Source organism: Pseudophryne corroboree, chromosome 3 (genome assembly GCF_028390025.1).
Source record: "Pseudophryne corroboree isolate aPseCor3 chromosome 3, aPseCor3.hap2, whole genome shotgun sequence".
NCBI classification, from domain to species: domain Eukaryota; kingdom Metazoa; phylum Chordata; class Amphibia; order Anura; family Myobatrachidae; genus Pseudophryne; species Pseudophryne corroboree.
This window is the reverse complement of record NC_086446.1, coordinates 773,078,974-773,102,094: the sequence shown is the minus strand read 5'-3', so window position 1 is coordinate 773,102,094 and position 23,121 is coordinate 773,078,974. Positions and strand designations below refer to the sequence as shown.

At 47.7% G+C, this 23,121-nt stretch overlaps 1 protein-coding gene across 3 annotated transcripts in view; it reads right to left on the bottom strand.

Moving 5' to 3' along the window:
* Window positions 1-23,121, bottom strand: part of LOC135056859 (alpha-2-macroglobulin-like protein 1) — a 176,405-nt gene that overhangs the window by 104,836 nt on the left and 48,448 nt on the right. For all 3 annotated transcript variants that reach the window (XM_063962532.1, XM_063962531.1, XM_063962533.1), the window contains 5 exons: window positions 22,802-22,919; window positions 16,319-16,428; window positions 13,577-13,744; window positions 5,839-6,063; window positions 1,609-1,675 (listed from right to left, as the gene is read on the bottom strand). In XM_063962532.1, coding sequence (XP_063818602.1) covers window positions 1,609-1,675; window positions 5,839-6,063; window positions 13,577-13,744; window positions 16,319-16,428; window positions 22,802-22,919 — 688 coding nt within the window. The remainder of the gene's footprint in view (window positions 1-1,608; window positions 1,676-5,838; window positions 6,064-13,576; window positions 13,745-16,318; window positions 16,429-22,801; window positions 22,920-23,121) is intronic.

The window sequence follows — 23,121 nt, the reverse complement described above, 5'->3', positions numbered from 1 at the left end:
TGGAAAACTCCTGTACTCGCTGTTCTGCTTAGCAGAGCAGCGGTGAATAGTGGAGACAGAGGGAGAGGGGGCATCAGGGGGTACGGATTAAGGGGGGGTTCCAGCAGCAGAGCCGAATTAAGGGGGGGGGCAGGGGGTACGTACCGTTGGCCCCACAGTTTTAGGGGCCCCCCGGCTGGAGTAGCTCTGTCCCAGCTCAGAAGCTCCCCCGTCCTGCCAGCAACAACGGCAGCATTGTGCTACAGTCAGCACACGCTGCTGCGTATTGGCAGGTCTGTGGTGGTGCAGGGAGGCAGCAGTCTCCCTGCTTTCTTCTGCCTGTGCGGGTGTGTAGGGGGAGCGACCACCCCCTCTGGATTTACCTCTAGCTGAGGGGCCAAAATACCATTATTTATTATTTATTTATTTATGAACAGTTTCTTATATAGCGCAGCATATTCCGTTGCGCTTTACAATTAGAACAACAGTAATAGAACAAAACTGGGTAAAAACAGACAGACAGAGGTAGGAAGGCCCTGCTCGCAAGCTTAGAATCTATAGGGAAAAAAATAAAAATCGGAATTTGCGTAAGGGGGCGTGGCCTCGCGGGGCGCGATTAGGTCACGCCCCCAACCCACAGCAGGCACAGCAATGAGATAGGGCTCCCCTGTCTCAAGTGCCCTGGGCCCCCCGGACTCATAATCAGCCCCTGGGGGTATGCCAGCAGCTCACAGAGCGCTGGGCATGCCCCCTCATTGACGAAAATGGGGCCCTCCCGTGAAGCCACGCCCCCTTTTCGCCGAGTGTGTGTCCCTCCGTCTGCCTGAAGAAAGCTCCTGCAGAAAGCTGGGAGGTATGCACCCCTGCCTGTGCCATGCCCATACTATCTGCTTCTGCTCCTAGTCTCCTATAGATTTACCCAGATCTGTGACTCATTTGACTAACTCCGCCCACTGTTGTGACTCCGCCCAGCGTTAGCAAATGAATCACAAAGTCACAGATCTGGGCTATTATATAGGAGATATGCTCTACTTCTACTGTATACTGCAAAGCCCTGGAGCCTCCCCTAGTGGGGCTTTGTAATGTACTTGTGCATGGAGTTATTGGGGGTCATTCTGAGTTGATCGCTAGCTGCCGTTGTTCGCTGCATAGCGATCAGTGAAAAAAAATGGCTAATCTGCGCATGCGTATGCACCGCAATGCTCACGCGCGTCATACGGGTACAAAGTCCATTGTAGTTTTGCACTGGTTCTAACGACGATTCTAATCGCACAGACGGCCGCTAGGAGATTGAAAGAAAGAGGGCGTTTCTGGTTGTCAACTGACCGTTTTCATGGAGTGCTTAGAAAAACGCAGGCGTGGCAGAAAAAGCGCAGGCGTTCGCTGGGCGGGTGTGTGATGTCAAAAGCCGTCCCTCCATCGTTAGCATCAACGCACAGGATTAGTAACTACAGGGCTGGTCTTGTTTTGCACCAAAAGATTTTGCAGGCGCTCTGCTGCACAGGCGTTCGCACTTCTGCAAAGCGAAAATACACTCCCCAGTGGGCGGCGACAATGCGTTTGAATGGCTGCTAAAAACTGCTGGTGAGCGATCAACTCAGAATGACCCCCATTGTCAGTACTACTTACACGACTGCTGTTCTTGTACAGTAATTTTTCTGATTCCATGAAGAAGAATTCCATCTTTACCAATAACCTGGAAAAGAAAGATAGGATGCGTTTTCAGGTGAGCAGTTTCGTGTCATTCGCTGCAACGTGTTCCGGCTGTATACATTACATATACCACCTCCATTTATCAGCTGCCACTTTGCTACAGTATGAACTCGGGGTTTTTAAAAAAAACAGAACAATTCACTTTCTGCACAAAGGGCCGCAGAGATGTACACCAAAGCTGCCGCAACTGCAAATTTGTACGAAGCGACTGTGCGAAGCTGTGCAAGTGCCGCAGCCGCCTGGATTTGTATTGAGACTCCCCCTGGTGGCTATGTAAATCCCAACGGCTGCATATCGAAGCTCAGCATTGGTCGCAGAACAGTCAATTAAAGCCATTCTGAGTATCCCTCTCGGAGAGTGCAGGCCCGGCATGCCCCACAGTGATGTGAATGGGTGGTTATGAGGCCCCACCCATTTTCCAGAGGACCCGCCCCTTTTCAGGCACGCCGCACAGTCCCGCTTTCCCACACAGCAAAGCTGGGAGGTATGCAGTACAAAGACATTTGCAACACAAATCCCCATCGTCAAAAGCCATGGAGCTGCAATGTAATAACACTGGGACTAATTCAGATCTGATCGCAAAAGCAAATTTGTTAGCTAATGGGCAAAACCATGTGCACTCATGGCCAGATTAAGGGGGGGGGGGGGGGGAGGCAGATATAACATGTGCAGAGAGAGTTAGATTTGGGTGGGTTACTTTGTTTCTGTGCAGGGTAAATACTGGCTGCTTTATTTTTACACTGCAATTTAGATTTCAGTTTGAACACACCACACCCAAATCTATCTATCTCTGCACATGTTACATCTGCCACTCCTGCAGTGCACATGGTATTGCCCATTAGAGAACAAATTTGCTGCTGCGATCAGATCTGAATTATCATTCCTCAGTCATAACTGTCCCGCTATTCGAACCCTGTCCCACTGTCTCACCCGCAGGCAGCAGTTGGGGAAGCCTTTGATCACCAACTGCTCTACAAAGCAGCCGGTGATCACTGAATACATGCACTGCATGTATTCAAAGCTAGGAGGGGAATGGGGGCTGCCCAGCTGCTCGGGGAGCGCTGGGCACGCCCCCAAAAGGCAGGAGTATGGCCCGTTTGGCGAGGCAACACCCACCCGAGCAAGGCCACACCCATCTCAAACTTGACCACACACCCTTTTGGGTCAGCGCGCGATAGTCCCGATTTCGGCACCGCAAAAGACCTATTTTCCTCTAGAACCCAGGCTTTGCACTTCACTTTCAAACGTTTAATCCTCCGTCAGGCACACCTCTGTGACTCCCGGGTTCAGGCGCCTGTTAGAAAATCGTCATTAGCAACTAATTAACTCAATTCGAACGCTCTTAAAGTGATCAGGGACCTTCATTAGGACGTACAAAGAGAGAAATCGGGCTATTTCGGGCCATTTCAACAGAAAATCTGAAGCAATACAGAGAAACATGAACCTGAGTATAAGTTTGGGCGCAGTGTGAGAGGCCACCCTGGACAAACCTATATATTTCCGCAAAACATCCACAACCTTTGTAATTTTCATTCATAAAATGAGCAAAATAAACAATAGATGAAAATAAAAGGAAAAACGAACCTTCAGAAGTCGCAGGAGTTTGGGCAGGAGGGTCACTACTGCACTCCACGCAGGCGGCGGGAAAACTGACTAGGGGGGTTCAAACAGCACCTACAGATAGGAAGGTACTAGGAGGGACCTTGGAGGGGGGGGGGAGGGGAGCGAGAACAGCTTTGCAACGCTTGTCAGTCCAGCTGCACCTGACTGAGGGTTAATCTCAGGTTCTCAGGACCCCACACGGTGCATGTTTTGCAGGTCTCCTCACAAAATCACAAGTGAAATAATTAGCTCCACCTGTGGTCCTTTTAAAATGTGTCTGTGAGTAATTAATACACCTGTGCATCTGCTGGGTTACCTGCAAAACATGCACTGTGTGGGGTCCTGAGGACCGAGTTTGAGAACCACTGATCTAGAGCAATAAGGCAATCCACATTCTAACCAGCAGATGGAGCCCTAAACTTACATAAATTCCAGTTACATCGGGCCTGATTCACAAGTGGACTCAGGGGCTAATTCAGATCTGATCGCAGCAGCAAATTTGTTAGCTAATGGGCAAAACTATGGCCCTCATTCTGACCTGATCGCACGCAGCAACTTTTTGCTGCCCGTGCGATCAGGTAGACGCCGCCTATTGGGAAGTAAATTTTTGCATGGCAAGGCTGCAATCGCTTGTGCAGCCCTGCTATGCAAAAAAAGTTTTGTGCAGAACTAGACTAGGGTAAGACTCACCCTGTGCGATCACTTCAGCGTTGCAGGTCCCGGAATTGACGTTAGACATCCGCCCACCAAACGCCTCGACACGCCTGCGTCCGGATCTCCACGCCCCGAAAACGGTGAGTTGACGCCGGGACCCACCTTCCTCCTGTCAATCTTCTTGCGGTCGCCGCTGCAACCGTTTTCTTCGTTGGAGGCGACGCTGCGCAACGATGTGCCTGCGCAATGCGGACGGAGCGCATGCGCAGTTCCGACCCGATCGCACGGCTGCTAAGAAGCGCAGCGTGTGATCGGGTCGGAATGACCCCCTATGTGCAATGCAGGTGGGGCAGATGTAACATGTGCAGAGAGAGTTAGATTTGGGTGGGGTGTGTTCACACTGAAATCTAAATTGCAGTGTAAAAATAAAGCAGCCAGTATTTACCCTGCACAGAAACAATATAACCCACCCAAATCTAACTCTCTCTGCACATGTTACATCTGCCCCACCTGCAGTGCACATGGGGGGTAATTCTGAGTTGATCGCAGCAGGAACTTTGTTAGTAGTTGGACAAAACCATGTGCACAGCAGGGGAGGCAGATATAACATGTGCAGAGAGAGATAGATTTGGGTGTGGTGAGTTCAATCTGAAATCTAAATTGCAGTGTAAAAATAAAGCAGCCAGGATTTACCCTGCACAGAAACAAAATAACCCACCCAAATCTAACTCTTTCTGCACATGTTATATCTGCCTCCCCTGCAGTGCACATGGTTTTACCCAACTGCTAAAATATTTCCTGCTGCGATCAACTTGGAATTAGCCCCATGGTTTTGCCCATTAGCTTACAAATTTGCTGCTGCAATCAAATCTGAATTAGGCCCAGAAAGCCGATGTTTGCGCAGCTTGCCCATGTTTTTGCTTCCGAGCCTGTATCAGAGTCGCACCGCCACGATTAGGATCAGGATGCTGAGTGACTGGCAGATCATTTGTGGGAGGTAACAAGGGCGTGGCAGCTCAAACGCAGGTGTGTCGCGACCATTTCTGGGGCATGTCGCAGCTGGTGACTGCGCCTTCTTACTCAGTGGCTCAGGCCCCGGCGTCATACTTGCGACGGAAATTCCGAGCAACCATATGGTTCCTCCGTGATCTGATGGGGCGAACGATGTGCATCTGATTGTGCATCTTTGGAAGCAAGGGGCGGATCTGGGAATATAGCGGTGAGCGTCTCTGTACAAAAGACAGCGGATCACAGAAGATTTGCACATCCGCGTACTAAGGTGCCGTAGTGATGGGTGTAGTACTGGTGACCGGCGGTCTCCTGACCGCCGGTCACCACACCGACGCCGGGATCCCAGCAGCATACCGACGCCGGGATCCCGGCGGGGAGGGGCGAGCGCAGCAAGCCCCTTGCGGGCTCGCTTCGCTCGCCACGCTGCGGGCTCGGTGGCGACCTGCGGTCGCCACGGGTTCTATTCCCACTCTATGGGTGTCGTGGACACCCACGAGTGGAAATAGTCCCTGTTGGTCGGCATGCCGACCATTGGGATAGTGAGCCGTCGGGCTCACGGAGGAGGTCATGTGACTGTCAGTCACCTGACCGGCGGTCACATGAATACCACCCGTAGTGATATTAGCATGAATCAGGACAGTGTAACTACCAGCTGTAAAGATATGCGTTTATTAGGGGGAGATGAACCGAGCATTGGAGCCAGATAAAGCACCAGCCAATCAGTTCCAAACTACCACGTTACAGGCAGTGTTTGAAAAATGACAGTTAGGAGCTGATTGGTTGGCACTTTATCTCTCTCCACGTGTTAGTACATCTGCCCCTATAAAGCTGGGCACACACATGCCTGCAGACACAGCAATGTATGAATGTGAGCCTTACTATGTAATAGAACTTCACAAATAAATCATCTCTATCCAGGTCTTGTAGGCTTATGTCATACACCACACGTATGTTCACTGTGCTCTTGCAGGGAATGACTCCAAAGACGGGCACCAGTTGTAGAAAGCTCTTGGCCTCACTGTAATAAGGGATCACGTCTTGTTGTATTACATTTATATAACTTGGAACCGCAGGTCCGCCTTTGAAAAGATTGTCCGCATAGCCCTGAAAGTGGGGAAGGTGGTGGAGAGGACGAGAGCAGAGAAACTTAGTGTTAGACGTGAGATAATGCAAAAATGAGACGAGACAGGAAAAGGAGGAGTAAGAGAAGAATAAGGTAAAAGGAGAGGGACAGAGTGATGGAGGGAGAGAAAAGAGAGAGAACCAATCAGAGAGGGCCGAACAGAGTACGACTGCCTGTCACCATGCCACAATAGTAATAAAAAAATGAATGTACAAAATGCATTATATACACTGCTCAAAAAAATAAAGGGAACACTAAAATAACACATCCTAGATCTGAATGAATGAAATATTCTTATTAAATACTTTGTTCTTTACATAGTTGAATGTGCTGACAACAAAATCACACAAAAATGATCAATGGAAATCAAATTTATTAACCCATGGAGGTCTGGATTTGGAGTCACCCTCAAAATTAAAGTGGAAAAACACACTACAGGCTGATCCAACTTTGATGTAATGTCCTTAAAACAAGTCAAAATGAGGCTCAGTAGTGTGTGTGGCCTCCACGTGCCTGTATGACCTCCCTACAATGCCTGGGCATGCTCCTGATGAGGTGGCAGATGGTCTCCTGAGGGATCTCCTCCTAGACGTGGAACATCCTGCACGGTGTTGGGCTGTAAGCACAACCCCCACCTGTGGACGTCGGGCCCTCATACCACCCTCATGGAGTCTGTTTCTGATCGTTTGAGTAGACACATGCACATTTGTGGCTTGCTGGAGGTCATTTTGCAGGGCTCTGGCAGTACTCCTCCTGTTCCTCCTTGTTGCACAAAGACGGAGGTAGCGGTCCTGCTGCTGGGTTGTTGCCCTCCTATGGCCTCCTCCATGTCTCCTGATGTACTGGCCTGTCTCCTGGTAGCGCCTCCATGCTCTGGACACTACGCTGACAGACACAGCAAACCTTCTTGCCACAGCTCGCATTGATGTGCCATCCTGGATGAGCTGCACTACCTGAGCCACTTGTGTGGGTTGTAGACTCCGTCTCATGCTACCACTAGAGTGAAAGCACCGCCAGCTTTCAAAAGTGACCAAAACATCAGCCAGAAAGCATAGGAGCTGAGAAGTGATCTGTGGTCACCACCTGCAGAACAACTCCTTTATTGGGGGTGTCTTGCTAATTGCCTATAATTTCCACCTGTTGTCTATTCCATTTGCACAACAGCATGTGAAATTGATTGTCAATCAGTGTTGCTTCCTAAGTGGACAGTTTGATTTCACAGAAGTGTGATTGACTTGGAGTTACATTGTGTTGTTTAAGTGTTCCCTTTATTTTTTTGAGCAGTGTGTATAATTCATATATTATATTAAAGCCACTAGCCAGTCACTAGGTCGACATGTGCTAGGTCGACAGGTCAAAAGGTCGACGTGAGTTTTTTTTTTGGGTGTCGTTTTCTGCGTACAGTGACCGGGAAGCCGAATTAGTGCACCGTGTCCCCTCGCATGGTGAGCGAACTTCGGGCAAGGTGCCTCGCTCCGCTACCGCTTCGCTCGGCACAGATTACCGTTCCAATAGTAGTCCACGTGGATCGTTAAGTATGAAAAAGTTCAAAAAAAGAAAAAAATGTGAAAAACTCATGTCGACCTTTTGACCTGTTGACATAGAACATGTCGACCTAGAAACCCTGTCGACCTAGTGACTGTCGATCTATAGTGGTCGTCCTAAACATTGTAGACCCAGACAGTGTCGATCTTCAGACCAGATCCCATACTCATATGGAGAAATTGCCCATAGCAACTACTAATCAGTTTCAAGCTAATATTTATTAAGTACATTTTATAAAATGAGAGGTAGAAGCTGATTGGTTGATACTGGCCACTACATATCCCCCAGAGAGAGAGAAACTGAGGGTAAAGTAACAGAGAGATGGGAGTAAAGGAAAGAATGAGAGAGAGAGAGAGAGAGAGAGAGAGAGAGAGAGAGAGAGAGAACACAAAGATACTGGATAGAAAGGTAGTTGGGAGAAGATAAAGAAGACACAGGGGTCTATTTACTAATCCTTTGAGAGAGATAAAGTACCAGCCAAGCAGCTCCTAACTGCCATGTTACAGGCTGTGTTTGAAAAATGATAGGGGCTGATTGGCTAGCACTTTATATCTCTCCAAGACTTAATAAATAGACCCCAAAGAGGGAGTATAAGGGTACAGTGAGAGTAATACCCCTTTTCCACTAGCTTTTAAAACATGGATAAATGGGCGTGCATTTACCCGTGTTTTTCCCTAGTGGAAAAGGGCCCCCTGCAAATTCCCGGATCAAGTGATCCGGGAATCCTACACGGGTAGCTTGCCTGGTTGAACACGTGTTCAACCCGGTAAGCTGTCCGTTCACAGTGTATGGGATGGCGGCGCTGGGAGATCATGTGATCTCCCAGTGCCGCCCCTGCCGCATCAGCAGCAGCGTCACCAACCCGGCAATATTCCGGGTTGGTGAGCGCTGTATTCAAGGGGGATGTAGCACGGGTCGCAGCCGTGTCAGGCGACATGGCTGCGACCCGTGCTACAGTGGAAAAGGGGTATTAGTGATCAGAGAGAGGGCAATGAGACAAGAGGAAGAGTGAGAGGATGAGTAGACGGAGATAAAGAGAGTGTAAGGGGACAGAGTGACAGACACAAATGAAGAGTAAGAGAAGAGAGTTAAGAAATGGGAGCAAGAATAGAAAAGAAAGAGGTTCATGGGATGGGTGTGGCTTATTAGATCTACACTAAAAAGGTCTACAGTCAATAGGTCAACTACTAATGGTGGACATGCATTAGGTCGACGGGGCCAAAAGGCCGACATGGAATATGAAGACAGTAGAAAAGATTGACGGGTCAAAAGGTGGACAGGGACAAAAGGTGGACATGGAAATGGTCAACACAAAAAAAGTAGATAATGTTTTTTTTTGCCACAAACAAGCCCCATTAGTGTACCGGGTCCCGTCGCACGGCTACCGCTGCGCTCAGCACAGGTTACTATTCCCAATCGCAGTCCACGTGGATGGTAAAGTATGACACAGTTGAAAAAAAGGTAAAAAGAAAACAACTTGTGTCGACCATATGTGTGTCGGCCATTCTCATGTTGACCTTTTGACGCTGTCGACCTTTTGAATTGACTGTCTTTGACATGTCGACCTTTTGACCATGTCGACCTAATGCATGTCGATCATTAGTGGTCAGCCTATTGACTGTAGACCTTTTTTGTGTGTAGATCTATAGACCGGTTACCAATGGGACATAGGGCCTCATTCAGACCTGATCACTCGCTAGCTATTTTTTGCAGCGCTGCAATCAGATAGTCGCCGCCCATAGGGGAGTGTATTTTTGCTTTGCAAGTGTGCGATCGCATGTGCAGCCGAGCGCTACAAAAAAACTTTGTGCAGTTTCTGAGTTGCCCAGAACTTACTCAGCCGCTGCGATCAATCCAGCCTGTTCGGGACCGGAATTGACGTCAGACACCCGCCCTGCAAATGCTTGGACACACCTGGTTTTTCTCTTACGTCCTAGAGGATGCTGGGGTTCCATTTAGCACCATGGGGTATAGACGGGTCCCTTCGGAGCCATGGGCACTTTAAGAGTTTAATAGTGTGGGCTGGCTCCTCCCTCTATGCCCCTCCTACCAGACTCAGTTTATAAAATATGCCTGGAGGAACCGGTCACAGCTAGGGGAGCTCCTAGGAGTTTCTCTGGTTTTATTGTTTTTCTAAGAGTGTTAGGTACAGGGACGCTGCTGGCAACAGCCTCCCTGCTTCGTGGGACTTAGGGGGGGGAGTAGGAACCAACTCTAGAAGTTAATGGTTCTCTATCTCCGCTGACAGGACACTGAGCTCCTGAGGGTGCTGATCGCAAGGCCACGAGGCGACCGCTCACTCCCGCAGCACGGCCGCCACCCCCTAACAGAGCCAAAAGATAGAAGAGTGGTGAGTATGACGCCGGCGGCCCGGGAAGTGGGTCGCCGGCGGGAATGGCGGCACAAGGGTAGGAACGCAGCTCTGACAGGCTGCGCTCCGCAGGACTCAGACGCACACGCGCGGTGCTGTGAGGTGTGACCTGGGGCCACGTAAATACCCTACACTGGTCACATATAGCTAACAGGGGCTAATCCCACTCTTAGCTGAAAAATTACCTCAGGCCAGTATAATACAATAAGTGCGGAAAGACGCGTTATTACAGGGGGCGGGACTTCTCCTCAGAGCAGATCCAGCACTCACCAGCGCCATTTTCTCCCTGCAGATCAGAGACGCTGACAGGGAGCGCTGCCCTCCACATAACTCCAGCTATCCTCTGCGGTACCAGGGTGTTATAGATGGGGGGGGGGGGGTGATTATTAGAACTGCTTATCCTATTGAGGTTACTCAGTCAGCGCCGGCAGTTTAGTATATTACCTGCCTACTGGAGCGCTGTGTGGCTGGCTCCTTATACTCTGTGACTGTCTGAGGGTACTCTGGGGGAATCTGTGTCTGAGTCTGACACGTGTGTGTGTGTGTGTGTGTGTGTGTGTGTGTGTGTGTGTGTGTGTGTGTGTGTGTGTGTGTGTGTGTGTGTGTGTGTACAGTATGGAAGATTTCATGCACGGTCCTTCCAACTGGATCTCCTGGACAAATGGTCAGGATCTCATCTTGACATGCACCAGCGGATACGCCTGTCGCTGACAGCCAGAATTTCACTCCTCGGGTGGCTGCAAACTTCTCACCTTCTCGAGGGCCGCAGGTTCGGGATTCAGAATTGGATCCTTCTAACCACGGATGTAAGTCTCAGAGGTTGGGGAGCAGTCACCCAAGGGGAAAACTTCCAAGGAAAGTGGTCGTGTGGAATCCATCCTTCCGATAAACATTCTAGAACTAAGGGCCATGTACAATGGCCTTCTACAAGCGGCACAACTTCTACAAGATCAGGCCATTCAGGTTCAGTCGGACAATGTAACGACGGTGTCCTACATAAACCAACAGGGCGGAACGAAGAGCAGAGCTGCAATGTCAGAGGTAACAAGAATCCTCCTCTGGGCAGAATAGAATGCGGTAGCACTGTCAGCGATCTTCATTCCGGGAGTGGACAACTGGGAAGCGGACTTCATCAGCAGACACGATCTCCATCCAGGAGAATGGGGCCTCCATCCAGGAGGTAACAAGTCATTGGGGTGTACCTCAAATAGACATGATCGCCTCCCGCCTCAGCAAAAGCTTCGGAGGTACTGTTCCAGGTCAAGAGACCCACAGGTAGTGGCGGTGGACGCCCTGGTAACTCCGTGGGTGTTCCAGTCAGTGTATGTGTTTCCTCCACTTCTGCTCATCCCAAGGATTCTCAAACTAATAAAAAGAACAAGAGTTCAGCCGATCGTCATTGCTCCAGACTGGCCGAGAAGGGCTTGGTACGCGGATCTTCTGGAATTACTGCTGGAGAATCCAAGGCCTGACGGCATGGAGGATGAACGCCTAATTTTAGCTCGGAAGGGCATTCTGAAAAAGGTCATTCCTACCCTATTACAGGCTAGGCAGGGAGTAACGTCTAAACATTACCATCAGATTTGTAAAAAGTATGTATCTTGGTGTGGATCCAAGAAGTTTCCTACGGTGGAGTTTCAACTAGGACGGTTTCTCCTCTTTCTGCAAGCAGGTGTGGATGTGGGCCTACGTTTGGGCTCCATAAAAGTCCAGATGTCGGCCTTGTCCATTTTCTTCCAGAAAAAATTGGCTGCTCTCCCTGAGGTTCAGACTTTCTTGAAAGGGGTTCTGCACATCCAACCACCTTTTGTACCTCCTACGGCACCGTGGGATCTTAATGTGGTGCTGCAGTTCCTGCAATCGGATTGGTTCAAACCTCTACAGGAGGTTGAGGTCCAGTTTCTTACTTGGAAGACTGTCACACTGTTGGCTTTGGCATCTGCTAGGCGTGTGTAAGAATTGGGGGCATTGTCCTACAAGAGCCTCTACTTGATTTTCCATGAAGATAGGGCTGAGCTCAGAACGTGACAGCAATTTCTTCCAAAGGTTGTGTTGGCTTTTCATATCAACTAACCTACTGTGGTGCCAGTGGCTACTGACTCCTCAATTACATCAAAGTCCTTGGATGTTGTGAAGGCTTTGAAGATTTATGTGATGAGAAATTCTTGTCACAGGAAGTCGGACGCTCTGTTTGTCCTTTATGCTCCCAACAACGTTGGGTGTCCTGCTTCCAAGCAGATGATTTCTCGCTGGATCAGATTCACTATACAGTATGTGTATTCTACGGCAGGCTTGCCGTGTGTCCAAATTCTGTTAAGGCCCACTCTACCCGTAAAGTGGGTTCTTCTGGGTGGCTGCCGGGGGTGTCTCGGCTTTGCAGCTTTGCCGGGCAGCTACTTGGTCTGGGTCGAACACGTTTGCTAAGTTCTACAGGTTTGATACTTTGGCCTCTGAGGACCTTCAGTTTGGTCAATCTGTTCTGCAGGAGCCTCCGCACTCTCCCTCGCGTACTGGGAGCATTGGTACATCCCCATGGTACTAAATGGAACCCCAGCATCCTCTAGGACAGGCATTCCCAACCACGGTCCTCAAGGCACACTAACAGTGCAGGTTTTAGTGATATCCAGGCTTGAGCACAGGTGACTTAATTAGCACATCAGTTATTTTGATTTAACCATCTGGCCTGGATATCATTAAAACCTGCACTGTTGGTGTGCCTTGAGGACCGTGGTTGGGAATGCCTGCTCTAGGTCGTAAGAGAAAATAGGATTTTAATTACCTACCGGTAAATCCTTTTCTCGTAGTCCGTAGAGGATGCTGGCTGCCCGCCCACCCAGCACTTCGTTTTCCTGCATCGTTACTTAGTTAAGTCTTGTTGTTCGGCCGATGCTGAATCGTTTCAAGCTGGTTAGCTTGTCTTTCCTTTTGTTATGTGTGAGCTGGTATGAATCTCACCACTATCTGTGTATTTCCTTCTCTCGAAGTATGTCCGTCTCCTCGGGCACAGTTTCTAGACTGAGTCTGGTAGGTGGGGCATAGGGGGAGGAGCCAGCCCACACCATTAAACTCTTAAAGTGCCCATGGCTCCCAAGGGACCCGTCTATACACCATGGTGCTAAATGGAACCCCAGCATCCTCTACAGACTATGAGAAAAGGATTTACCAGTTAGTAATTAAAATTCCATTTTCCAACCACTCCCAGAAAACGGTCAGTTGCCACCCACAAACGCCTTCTTCCTGTCAATCTCCTTGCGATCCGCTGTGCGAATGGATTCTTCGTAAAACCCATCGCACAGCAACGATCCGCTTTGTACCCGTGCGACGCATGTGCGCATTGCGGTGCATATGCATGCGCAGTTCTGACCTGATCACAGCGCTGCAAAAAACCCTAGCGAGCAATCGGGTCTGAATTACCCCCATAGACAGAGATAAGGGCAACAGCGTTATAGAAACGGTATTAAGACAGAGAAAATATATAAAAAGCAAAAAGTTGCTGAGATTTGATACAAAATGTAGGAATAATTGAGGGATGAGGGTGGAAGACATGACAGAAAACACTGGAACACTTATCATCTTACTTGGATTGTGACTCGACCGATCCATTTTCCTGTGTCCAAATTGAACATTATTCGTCCATTCTTGTCAGTTTTTCCATATATTTTATATTCATCCTTTCCATCAATGGTAACTCCTACAGAAGCCTTTGTAAACTTGAGTGGAGCCCCATTCCGGTCTTGCACCACCAACTGCGACAGACACAACATTTATATCATTGGGGGTGATTCCGAGTTGTTCGCTCGCTAGCTGCTTTTAGCAGCATTGCACACGCTAGGCCGCCGCCCTCTGGGAGTGAATCTTAGCATAGCAGAATTGCGAACGAAAGATTAGCAGAATTGCGAATAGAAATTTCTTAGCAGTTTCTGAGTAGCTCCAGACTTACTCACAGATTGCGATCAGCTCAGGCCGTTTTGTTCCTGGTTTGACGTCACACACACGCCCAGCGTTCGGCCAGCCACTCCCCCGTTTCTCCAGACACTCCCGCGTTTTTCCCTGACACGCCTGCGTTTTTCCGCACACTCCCAGAAAACGGCCAGTTTCCGCCCAGAAACACCCACTTCCTGTCAATCACACTCCGATCACTTCAACAATGAAATTTCTTCGTTCGGACGTGAGTAAATCTACTAAGTTTTGTGCTTAAATACTTACCGCATGCGCACTGCGAACCATGCGCATGCGTATTTTTGCCTTAATCGCTCCGTTGCGAAAATCGGCAACGAGCGACCAACTCGGAATGACCCCCATTATGCAGCATTGCATGCCTCACATGACACACATATACACACACACACAATGCTAACAAGACCCAGCCCGCCAGATAGTGGCATACTGTAGAGCAGTGGTTCTCGACCTCGGTCCTCAAATACTCCCAATAGTTCATGTTTTCCAGGTCACCCAGCAGCAGGGGCGCTTTAAGAGAGGAGGAGGCCCGGCTGCAGCCTCCTCCGTTGGGGCCCCTCCTCTCTGCCAGCAGCGCTGAGAGTCTGAGCACTAGAGCGCTCAGACTGTACTGCGCATGCGCAGATCTCCGGGAAAATGGCACGGCGGACATTTTCCCTGAGATTTCTCTACTGCGCATGCGCAGAACTCTGCTGGGCCATTTTCACAGAGTTTAAATACTGCCGTGGACGTCGCCGCGGGTCTCCGGAGGGGTGAGTATTTAGAAAATGGGTGCGCGTGTGCGGTGGGGGCCCCCTCTGGACTCAGGTGCCCGTGTGCACCGCACACACTGCACCCATTATAGAAACGCAGGTGCCTAGCAGTTGACCAGGTGTATTCATTACTCACCGACACATTTTAAAAGACCCACAGGTGGAGCAAATTATTTCACTTGGTATCCTGTGAGGAGACCTGGAAAACATGAACTGTTGGGGGTAGTTGTGGACCGAGGTTGAGAACCACTGCTGTAGAGGACCTGAAGGGACATTAGTATTGTTGACAATATATATATATATATATATACACACACACACACACACACACACACACATAGCAGGTACATATATACTCAGCAGGTACATATGCACACACACACAAATATATTATATATATATATAATATATACACATACACACACAGCAGATAGATAGATAGATAGATAGATAGATAGATAGATAGATAGATAGATAGATAGATACATACATACACAATAATATACATATATATATATATATATATATATATGGGTTACATGCACCCCACCCTATGGAGGTCATTCCGAGTTGTTCGCTCGTTGCCGATTTTCGCTATACTGCGATTAGTCGCTTACTGCGCATGCGCAAGGTTCGCAGAGCGCATAAGCTTAGTTATTTTACACAAAAGTTAGGTATTTTACTCACGGCATAACAAAGCTTTTTCGTCGCTGTGCTGATCGTAGTGTGATTGACAGGAAGTGGGTGTTTCTGGGCGGAAACTGGCCGTTTTATGGGAGTGTGCGGAAAAAAGCAGGCGTTCGAGTTGCAAAACGCAGGAGTGGCTGGAGAAACGGGGGAGTGGTTGGGCAAACGCTGGGTGTGTTTGTGACATCAAACCAGGAACGAAAAGGACTGAGCTGGTCGCAATGGCTGAGTAAGTCTGGAGCTACTCAGAAACTGCTAAGAAATTTCTATTCGCAATTCTGCTAAGCTAAGATTCACTCCCAGAGGGCGGCGGCCTAGCGTGTGCAATGCTGCTAAAAGCAGCTAGCGAGCGAACAACTCGGAATCACCCCCTATGAGTGGTGAGTGCAGACATACTGCACTCCGCCTCTGGGGTGGCAAGTGCTGTGGTTTTATATTTGTTTTTATATATATATATATATATATATATATATATATATGATGTTTCCATATGTTTAAGATTGAAATATGTTATAAAAATGAATCTCTTATATGGTAACAGCATGAGCAGCAGCAGCGTTGGACAGTGGACGAGGGACAGATGGAGGCAGAGATCATGCTGCAGCTGTGTGTACGCTCAGCAAGGACGAATCTTCCCTCTGCAGTCTGCACAACCCACGATTGGCAGGTTTCTGAAGAGGGGCAGAGCCAGTGCTCAAGGGGCGGGGCTTAATTGCGGGCCACGGCAAGTGACCTGTTAAATTAAAAAAACATTGGTCTGTCAGGAGGGGAGGGGTTTCTGGGTACTCAGAACCCCCTTCCCCTTCCACCGTGTGCGCCACTGACTATACCAGATAAAGTAAACATCACGTAGTATTTAATAAAGTCACATGTTTTGAACAGATTATTTTGCACTCCGGTGTTCACTTCTCAGCCATCGCTCACCGTTATTTTGTACTGATGTCCGGCTTTGTAATAAAAGTCCATTTCTACAAAACTTAGCATACCAGCAGAAAATGAAATAGGAATAATTTGGGAAACAGTAAAGTTCACTCCTAAAACAAACAACAGACAAATTACAGTTAGGGTCAGTGATAGAGGAAGCAAGGGGTACTGATTATTGCTTATATTATATAAAGAGGGACAAAGTCCAAAATTCTAATCTATCCTGCCTCATAGACTGTACAGTAGCGGTTCTTGCCACAGGCAAGCAGGATTTTTGCCCAGGGCGCAGCTGTCCCCAGGGCGCCGGCGCCGCCGTGGCAAGAGTTGACTTGATACTGATCCCCGCTCCCCTCTCCCCGGCTGCAACAGGCGCCGTGGGCTGTGTGGGCGCCCACTGCAGCCAGCTCCACTGACAGACACTAGAGGTCATTATTGACCTCTAGTGTTAGTGCGGTGCTGCTATGGGAGAGACGTCATGACGTCTCCCCCGTAGAGAGGAGCCGGCCTAATTGGGGAGGTGTGTCCACTCCCCCTAAAAAAAAAAGAAGTACTAAAAGATAATACTGTATGACATGCACGGGGAGGGGAAGCATTTGCCCCTCAGCAGGGGTAGATCCATGGGGGGTGCAATCCCTCCCCACACAGGCAGGGGAGGACTGGTGTAGTAAAGTAGAAAATGAGGGATTATTATAGTGTCAATTGATTCAAATTACTAAACACAGTTAATTAAAAGCCACATATAAAAGAATATATATCAGATTACTAGTTTCCCCACAAATACAGTGCCTTGCTAAAGTATTCACCCCCCTTGGCTTTTTACCTATTTTGTTACATTACAACCTGTAATTTCATTTTTTTTATCTGAATTTTATGTGATGGATCTGCACAAAATAGTCTAAGTTGGTGAAGTAAAATGAGAAAAAAAAAATTATAACTAAAAATCTTAAAATTGGCATGTGCATATGTATTCAACCCCTTTGCTATGAAGCCCGCAAAAGTTCTGGTGCAACCAGTTACCTTCAGAAGTCACATAATTAGTGAAATAAAGTCCACCTGTGTGCAATCTACAGTAAGTGTCACATGATCTGTCAGTATAAACACACCTTTTATGAAAGGCCCCAGAGGCTGCAACACCACTAAGCAAGAGGCATCACACTGTGAAGACCAAAGAGCTCTCCAAACAAGTCAGGGACAAAGTTGTTGAGAAGTACAACTCAGGGTTGGGTTATAAAAAAATATCCAAATCTTTGATGATCCCCCGGAAGCACCATCAAATCCGTCATCTTCAAATGGAAAGAACATGGTACCACAACAAACCAGCCAAGAGAGGGCCGGCCACCAAAACTCACAGACCGGGCAAGGAGGGCATTAATCAGAGAGGCAGCACAGAGACCAAAGGTAACCCTGAAGAAGCTGCAGAGTTCCACAGCAGAGACTGGTGCATCTGCGCATGTGACCAGTGAACAGTGAAACATGGTAGTGGCAGCATCATGCTGTGGGGATGTTATTCAGCAGCAGGGACTGGGAAACTGTTTCGAGTCGAGGGAAAGATGGATGGTGCTAAATACAGGGATATTCTTGAGCAAAACCTGTTTCAGTCTGCCTGTGATTTGAGACCGGGATGGAGGTTCACCTTCCACCAGGACAATGACCCGAAGCATACTGCTAAAGCAACACTCGAGTGGTTTAAGGGGAAACATTTACATGTGTTGGAATGGCCTAGTCAAAGCCCAGATCTCAATCCAATTGAGAATCTGTGGTCAGACTTGAAGATTGCTGTTCACAAGTGGAAACCATCCAACATGAAGGAGCTGGAGCAGTTTTGCCTTGAGGAATGGGCAAAAATCCCAGTGGCAAGATGTGACAAGCTCATAGAGACTTATCCAAAGTGACTTGCAGCTGTAATTGCCGCAAGAGGTGGCTCTACAAAGTACTGACTTTAGGTCGGTGAATAGTTATGCACGCTGAAGTTTTCTGTTATTTTATCCTATTTGTTGTTTGCGTCACAATAACAAAAACAAAAATCTTCAAAGTTGTAGGCATGTTCTGTGAATGAAATGATGCAAACCTTCAAACAATCCATTTTAATTCCAGGTTGTGAGGCAACAAAACATGAAAAATGCAAAGGGGGGGTGAATACTTTAGCAAGGCACTCTGTTCACTGAAGCCGAATAAGCTGCAGGCATTACCATATGCATCAGATGGATGTCCAGAAGTATTTTTTTTAGCAAAATGTTGCAAGGTAACAGGCTGTAAAGACCATCCATTGGATGTCCATATACTGCAAGCATGGTGGTTCAGGTGGAAAGTATTGAAGTCCAATGATAGCTACTGTCTTTGTGCATATCAAGATCCAAATGGCAAATAAATGTGGCAAATACAGGTAGATCTGCTTGTGCACTAATATATCCCTTATATGCTGCCACATAATTTCTCCAACTTTAGTAACTGATACTGGACTGCTTGTTACTGTTTTACAAATTGTTATAATTTTGTTAAATAAAGTTCATGAACTCGCTGCAAATGACATAATAGGGAGGAGGCGCCTAGATGGTTAAGCTACCTCTACTAACTTTGGCCTCACAAATAGTACATATATGCCTTCATAAATGTCATGATTTGGCTAAAAATAATTCCATACCCAAGAGGTGGATTTTTTACTTTATGCCCATGCATGACAATAGCTTTCTTTTTATCACAAGCAAGAACTGATGCCTCTGATGGCTGACTTACACAAACAACATCATCAACATCCTCATCAATATACTCATTAACGTCAGATAGTACACAGATATTCTCCTCACCCTCTTGCACTTCCATACTGGCATCCTCAATTTCTATTTCATAATCTTTCTTGTACTACTCATCCCCACATTTGCATAAGGTGCAGAAATGGTGGAAGGAGGCTTCTCTATGAGTACAGTATCAGAAATATCAGATTCACACATAACTAATGTGGACACCCCTAGACTCTTTCAGGGTGTGTGTTTCTGAACACACAGATTGTTCTTCAGCCTTAGTGAGTTTTTTTCTGCCATGATTTGCCTGTTTAACATTGGTCACCTCTACTAGACTCTGAGTGAGAAGGTGTTGCATCATCATGTGAGGTTACAGAAGAAGATGCCTGACAGCAGTTCTAGAGCCACCAATTGTAAATAACGGCCAATACCTGAGCCTTTCCTTGCAACTATGTTTGTTATATGGCATGTTGCCAATGTTTTTCAGCAGTAAACTTTCCCTGTATTAGAGGGGATATTTTTTTTAACATCATGACTGCCAACAGCTACAGCACTAGTACTTTGTTGCTGCTCCTTCTCTTCTATCCACTAACTGTGATCCATATCAACTCACAGCGCTTAAATTATTAATGTGGTGGCACGGCACCTACTGAGTGTTATTGTAACATAGGGGGTCATTCCGAGTTGATCGCTCGTTAATTTTCTTCGCATCGCAAGGGATTTTCCGCTAACTGCGCATGCGCAATGTTCGCAGTGCGGCTGCGCCAAGTAAATTTGCTAAGAAGTTTGGTATTTTACTAACGGCATTACAAGGTTTTTTCTTCGTTCTGGTGATCGGAGTGTGATTGACAGGAAGTGGTTGTTTCTGGGCGGAAACTGGCCGTTTTATGGGTGTGTGTGAAAAAACGCTGCCGTTTCTGGGAAAAACGCGGGAGTGGCTGGAGAAACGGGGGAGTGTCTGGGTGAACGCTGGGTGTGTTTGTGACGTCAAACCAGGAACGACAAGCACTGAACTGATCGCACTGGAAGAGTAAGTCTCGAGCTACTCAGAAACTGCACAGAAAAATCTTTTCGCAATATTGCGATTCTTTCGTTCGCAATTCTGCTAAGCTAAGATTCACTCCCAGAGGGCGGCGGCTTAGCGTGTGCACTGCTGCGAAAAGCGGCTAGCGAGCGAACAACTCGGAATGAGGGCCTTAGTGCCACTGCCTGGCCTTGAACACACACAAGTTTTAGAAAATACAAATATTTTTTAGTTTTTTATACAGATCACAACTTTACACTGCGACTCTCATAGTGCTTATATTATTAACGTGGTGGTTCAGCACCTATTGAGCTATGGCCCTCATTTCGAGTTGTTCGCTCGTTAGCTGCTTTTAGCAGCATTGCACACGCTAGGCCGCCGCCCTCTGGGAGTGTATCTTAGCTTAGCAGAATAGCGAACGAAAGATTAGCAGAATTGCTACTAAATATTTTCTGGCAGTTTCTGAGTAGCTCCAGACCTACTCCTAGATTGCGATCAGCTTGGTCCATTTAGTTCCTGGTTTGACGTCACAAACACGCCCTGCGTTCGGCCAGCCACTCCCCCGTTTTTCCAGATACTCCCGCGTTTTTCCATGACACGCCTGCGTTTTTTAGCACACTCCCGGAAAACGCTCAGTTACACCCAGAAACGCCCCTTTCCTGTCAATCACTCACCGATCAGCAGTGCGACTGAAATATGCCGCAGGATCCACAGCAAATCTACTAAGTTTTGTGTAAAATAACTTAGCGCATGCGTGCTGCGTACCATGCGCATTTAGCAACAAATCGCAGCATAGCAAAAATCGGCAACGAGCAAACAACTCGGAATGACCACCGATATTGTAACACAGTGCCACTGCCTGGCCCTGAACACACACAAGTTTTATTTTTATATTTTTTTTTTGTACACTGCTGCAACTCACTGCACTAATAGTAATGGCGGCACACTGGCATGTTTGGAAATTGGCACACACAAAAAACTTTTGTGGGCACTTAGCACCAGTGTGCACCAATAAAAGGGTTAATGCTGCCCTGTATTACTATTAGGAGCTCTGGGCTGCACTGTGGGCAGTTACAACACCAGTGTGCACCTATGGTTAAGGCTGCCCCTGTATTAGGAGCTCTGGGCTGCACTGTGGGCAGTTACAACACCAGTGTGCACCGGTGGTTAATGCTGCCCCTGTATTAGGAGCTCTGGGCTGTACTGCGACACCAGTGTGCACCTATTGTTAATGCTGCCTCTGTATTAGGAGCTCTGGGCTGCAATGCAGGCAGTTAGAGCATTTAGTTTTGGAATCCGAGCCCTGCAGGGAACCCAAAGCCAAGGCTTGGATTCACACAGAAATCGGAAGTTTGGGCAGGTTTGGTTTTCAGAAAACCGAGCATGCACATCTCTAGTATCATATACATAAGCATGTCTGCATGTGGACATTGGGGCCTGATTCAGAGATATACACAAACCGATTTTTACGTTGTTGAGCGATTATTGGCTGACTGCACATGTGTCTAAGTCGCATTGCACATGTGCCACGATAGTCTTGCAATGGCGGACGCAGAGAGGATTTATTCGCAAAGTGATTGATAGTTAGGAACCGTTTGGAGGCGGTTAGAGGAAGTGGTGTCAAAAAAGCAGGCATGATGTGACCATTTTTGGTGGGGTCTCAGCCTGTGACTGCAAGCTCATATGCAGCTGCAATGGCTTCGGTGTCTTACTTCCTGCAGCCATGCTCTCAGTCAATCAGCGGATGGTTTCTATGGCAGCATCCGCTCATTGGCTGAGAGCTTCTGACTCTTAAGGCCCCCATATATCAGCGAAGGCCGGGTCGGGGAATCGGGAATATTAAACATCCTTAAAAATTCCTGATTCCGTGATCCCTACCAAAGGCACTGTTGCAATCGGGTCAGATGGTTTCAGAATTGGAGCGGCAAAGTGGTGGGCATTCCTGGGCGGTGGCCTGAAGTGAACCCAAACAAAAACTCTGTCTCATAGGCGTGTTATGGGAGTCTCGCAGGGAGTCTGCGGTGCAAAACTCACAGTCACTTATACATCACTTATAGAAAGCTTAAACTACACTATGGGGGTAATTCCAAGTTGATCGCAGCAGGAATTTTGTTAGCAGTTGGGCAAAACCATGTGCACTGCAGGGGAGGCAGATATAACATGTGCAGAAAGAGATAGATTTGGGTGGGTTATTTTATTTCTGTGCAGGGTAAATACTGGCTGCTTTATTTTTACACTGCAAATTAGATTGCAGATTGAACTCACCACACCCAAATCTAACTCTCTCTGCACATGTTATATCTGCCCCCCCTGCAGTGCACATGGTTTTGCCCAACTGCTAACAAAAATCCTGCTGCGATCAACTTGGAATTACCCCCTATGTGTAACTAATCAGGTAATACAATACAGACTATAAAACATAGTGGCCTGATAATAAATTGAGCCTATACTTGGTGCAAATATTAATCCAGGAACCAGCGTACCGTACAGACGCTTCTGTACCACCATAGTCCGCAGTACCAGCGACACATCTCTCAGACTTTGCCTATGTAAGAACACACAGTTATGTCCCGTCAGTCGTTGGAGGAGATGTGACTGACGTGCGTATAATACAGCTCTGATGTTTTGTTACATTCCAAGTGATAGAAAGCTGGATAACGGGGGTGAGGTGAGCAGGTCCCTCAACATGTGGTCAGACATGACACCTTGCTGTGCTCTCACCTGTGCCAATCTCCTTGACGTCTGCGTTTACGTCAACATTGTAATCAAAATACTCAGAACCTGTGAGGTTGAAGATACTTGTGTTGACCAAAGCGTTCAGGCAGCCGGTGACATCCGTCTGGTAAAGTAACAGGAGAATGTAAGATACAAAATGTCCTTAACACAATTTAGGCATTTACGTACTACCCGTTCTCCCGGAATCTACAGGAGACTAATGGCTCTTGGGGTGTTCTACCTGACACAAAGGAGAGCAGGTAACCTCCATCTTCCCTTTGGAGATCCCTTACTCTTCCCTAGTAAAGTGGGCATGACACCATTCA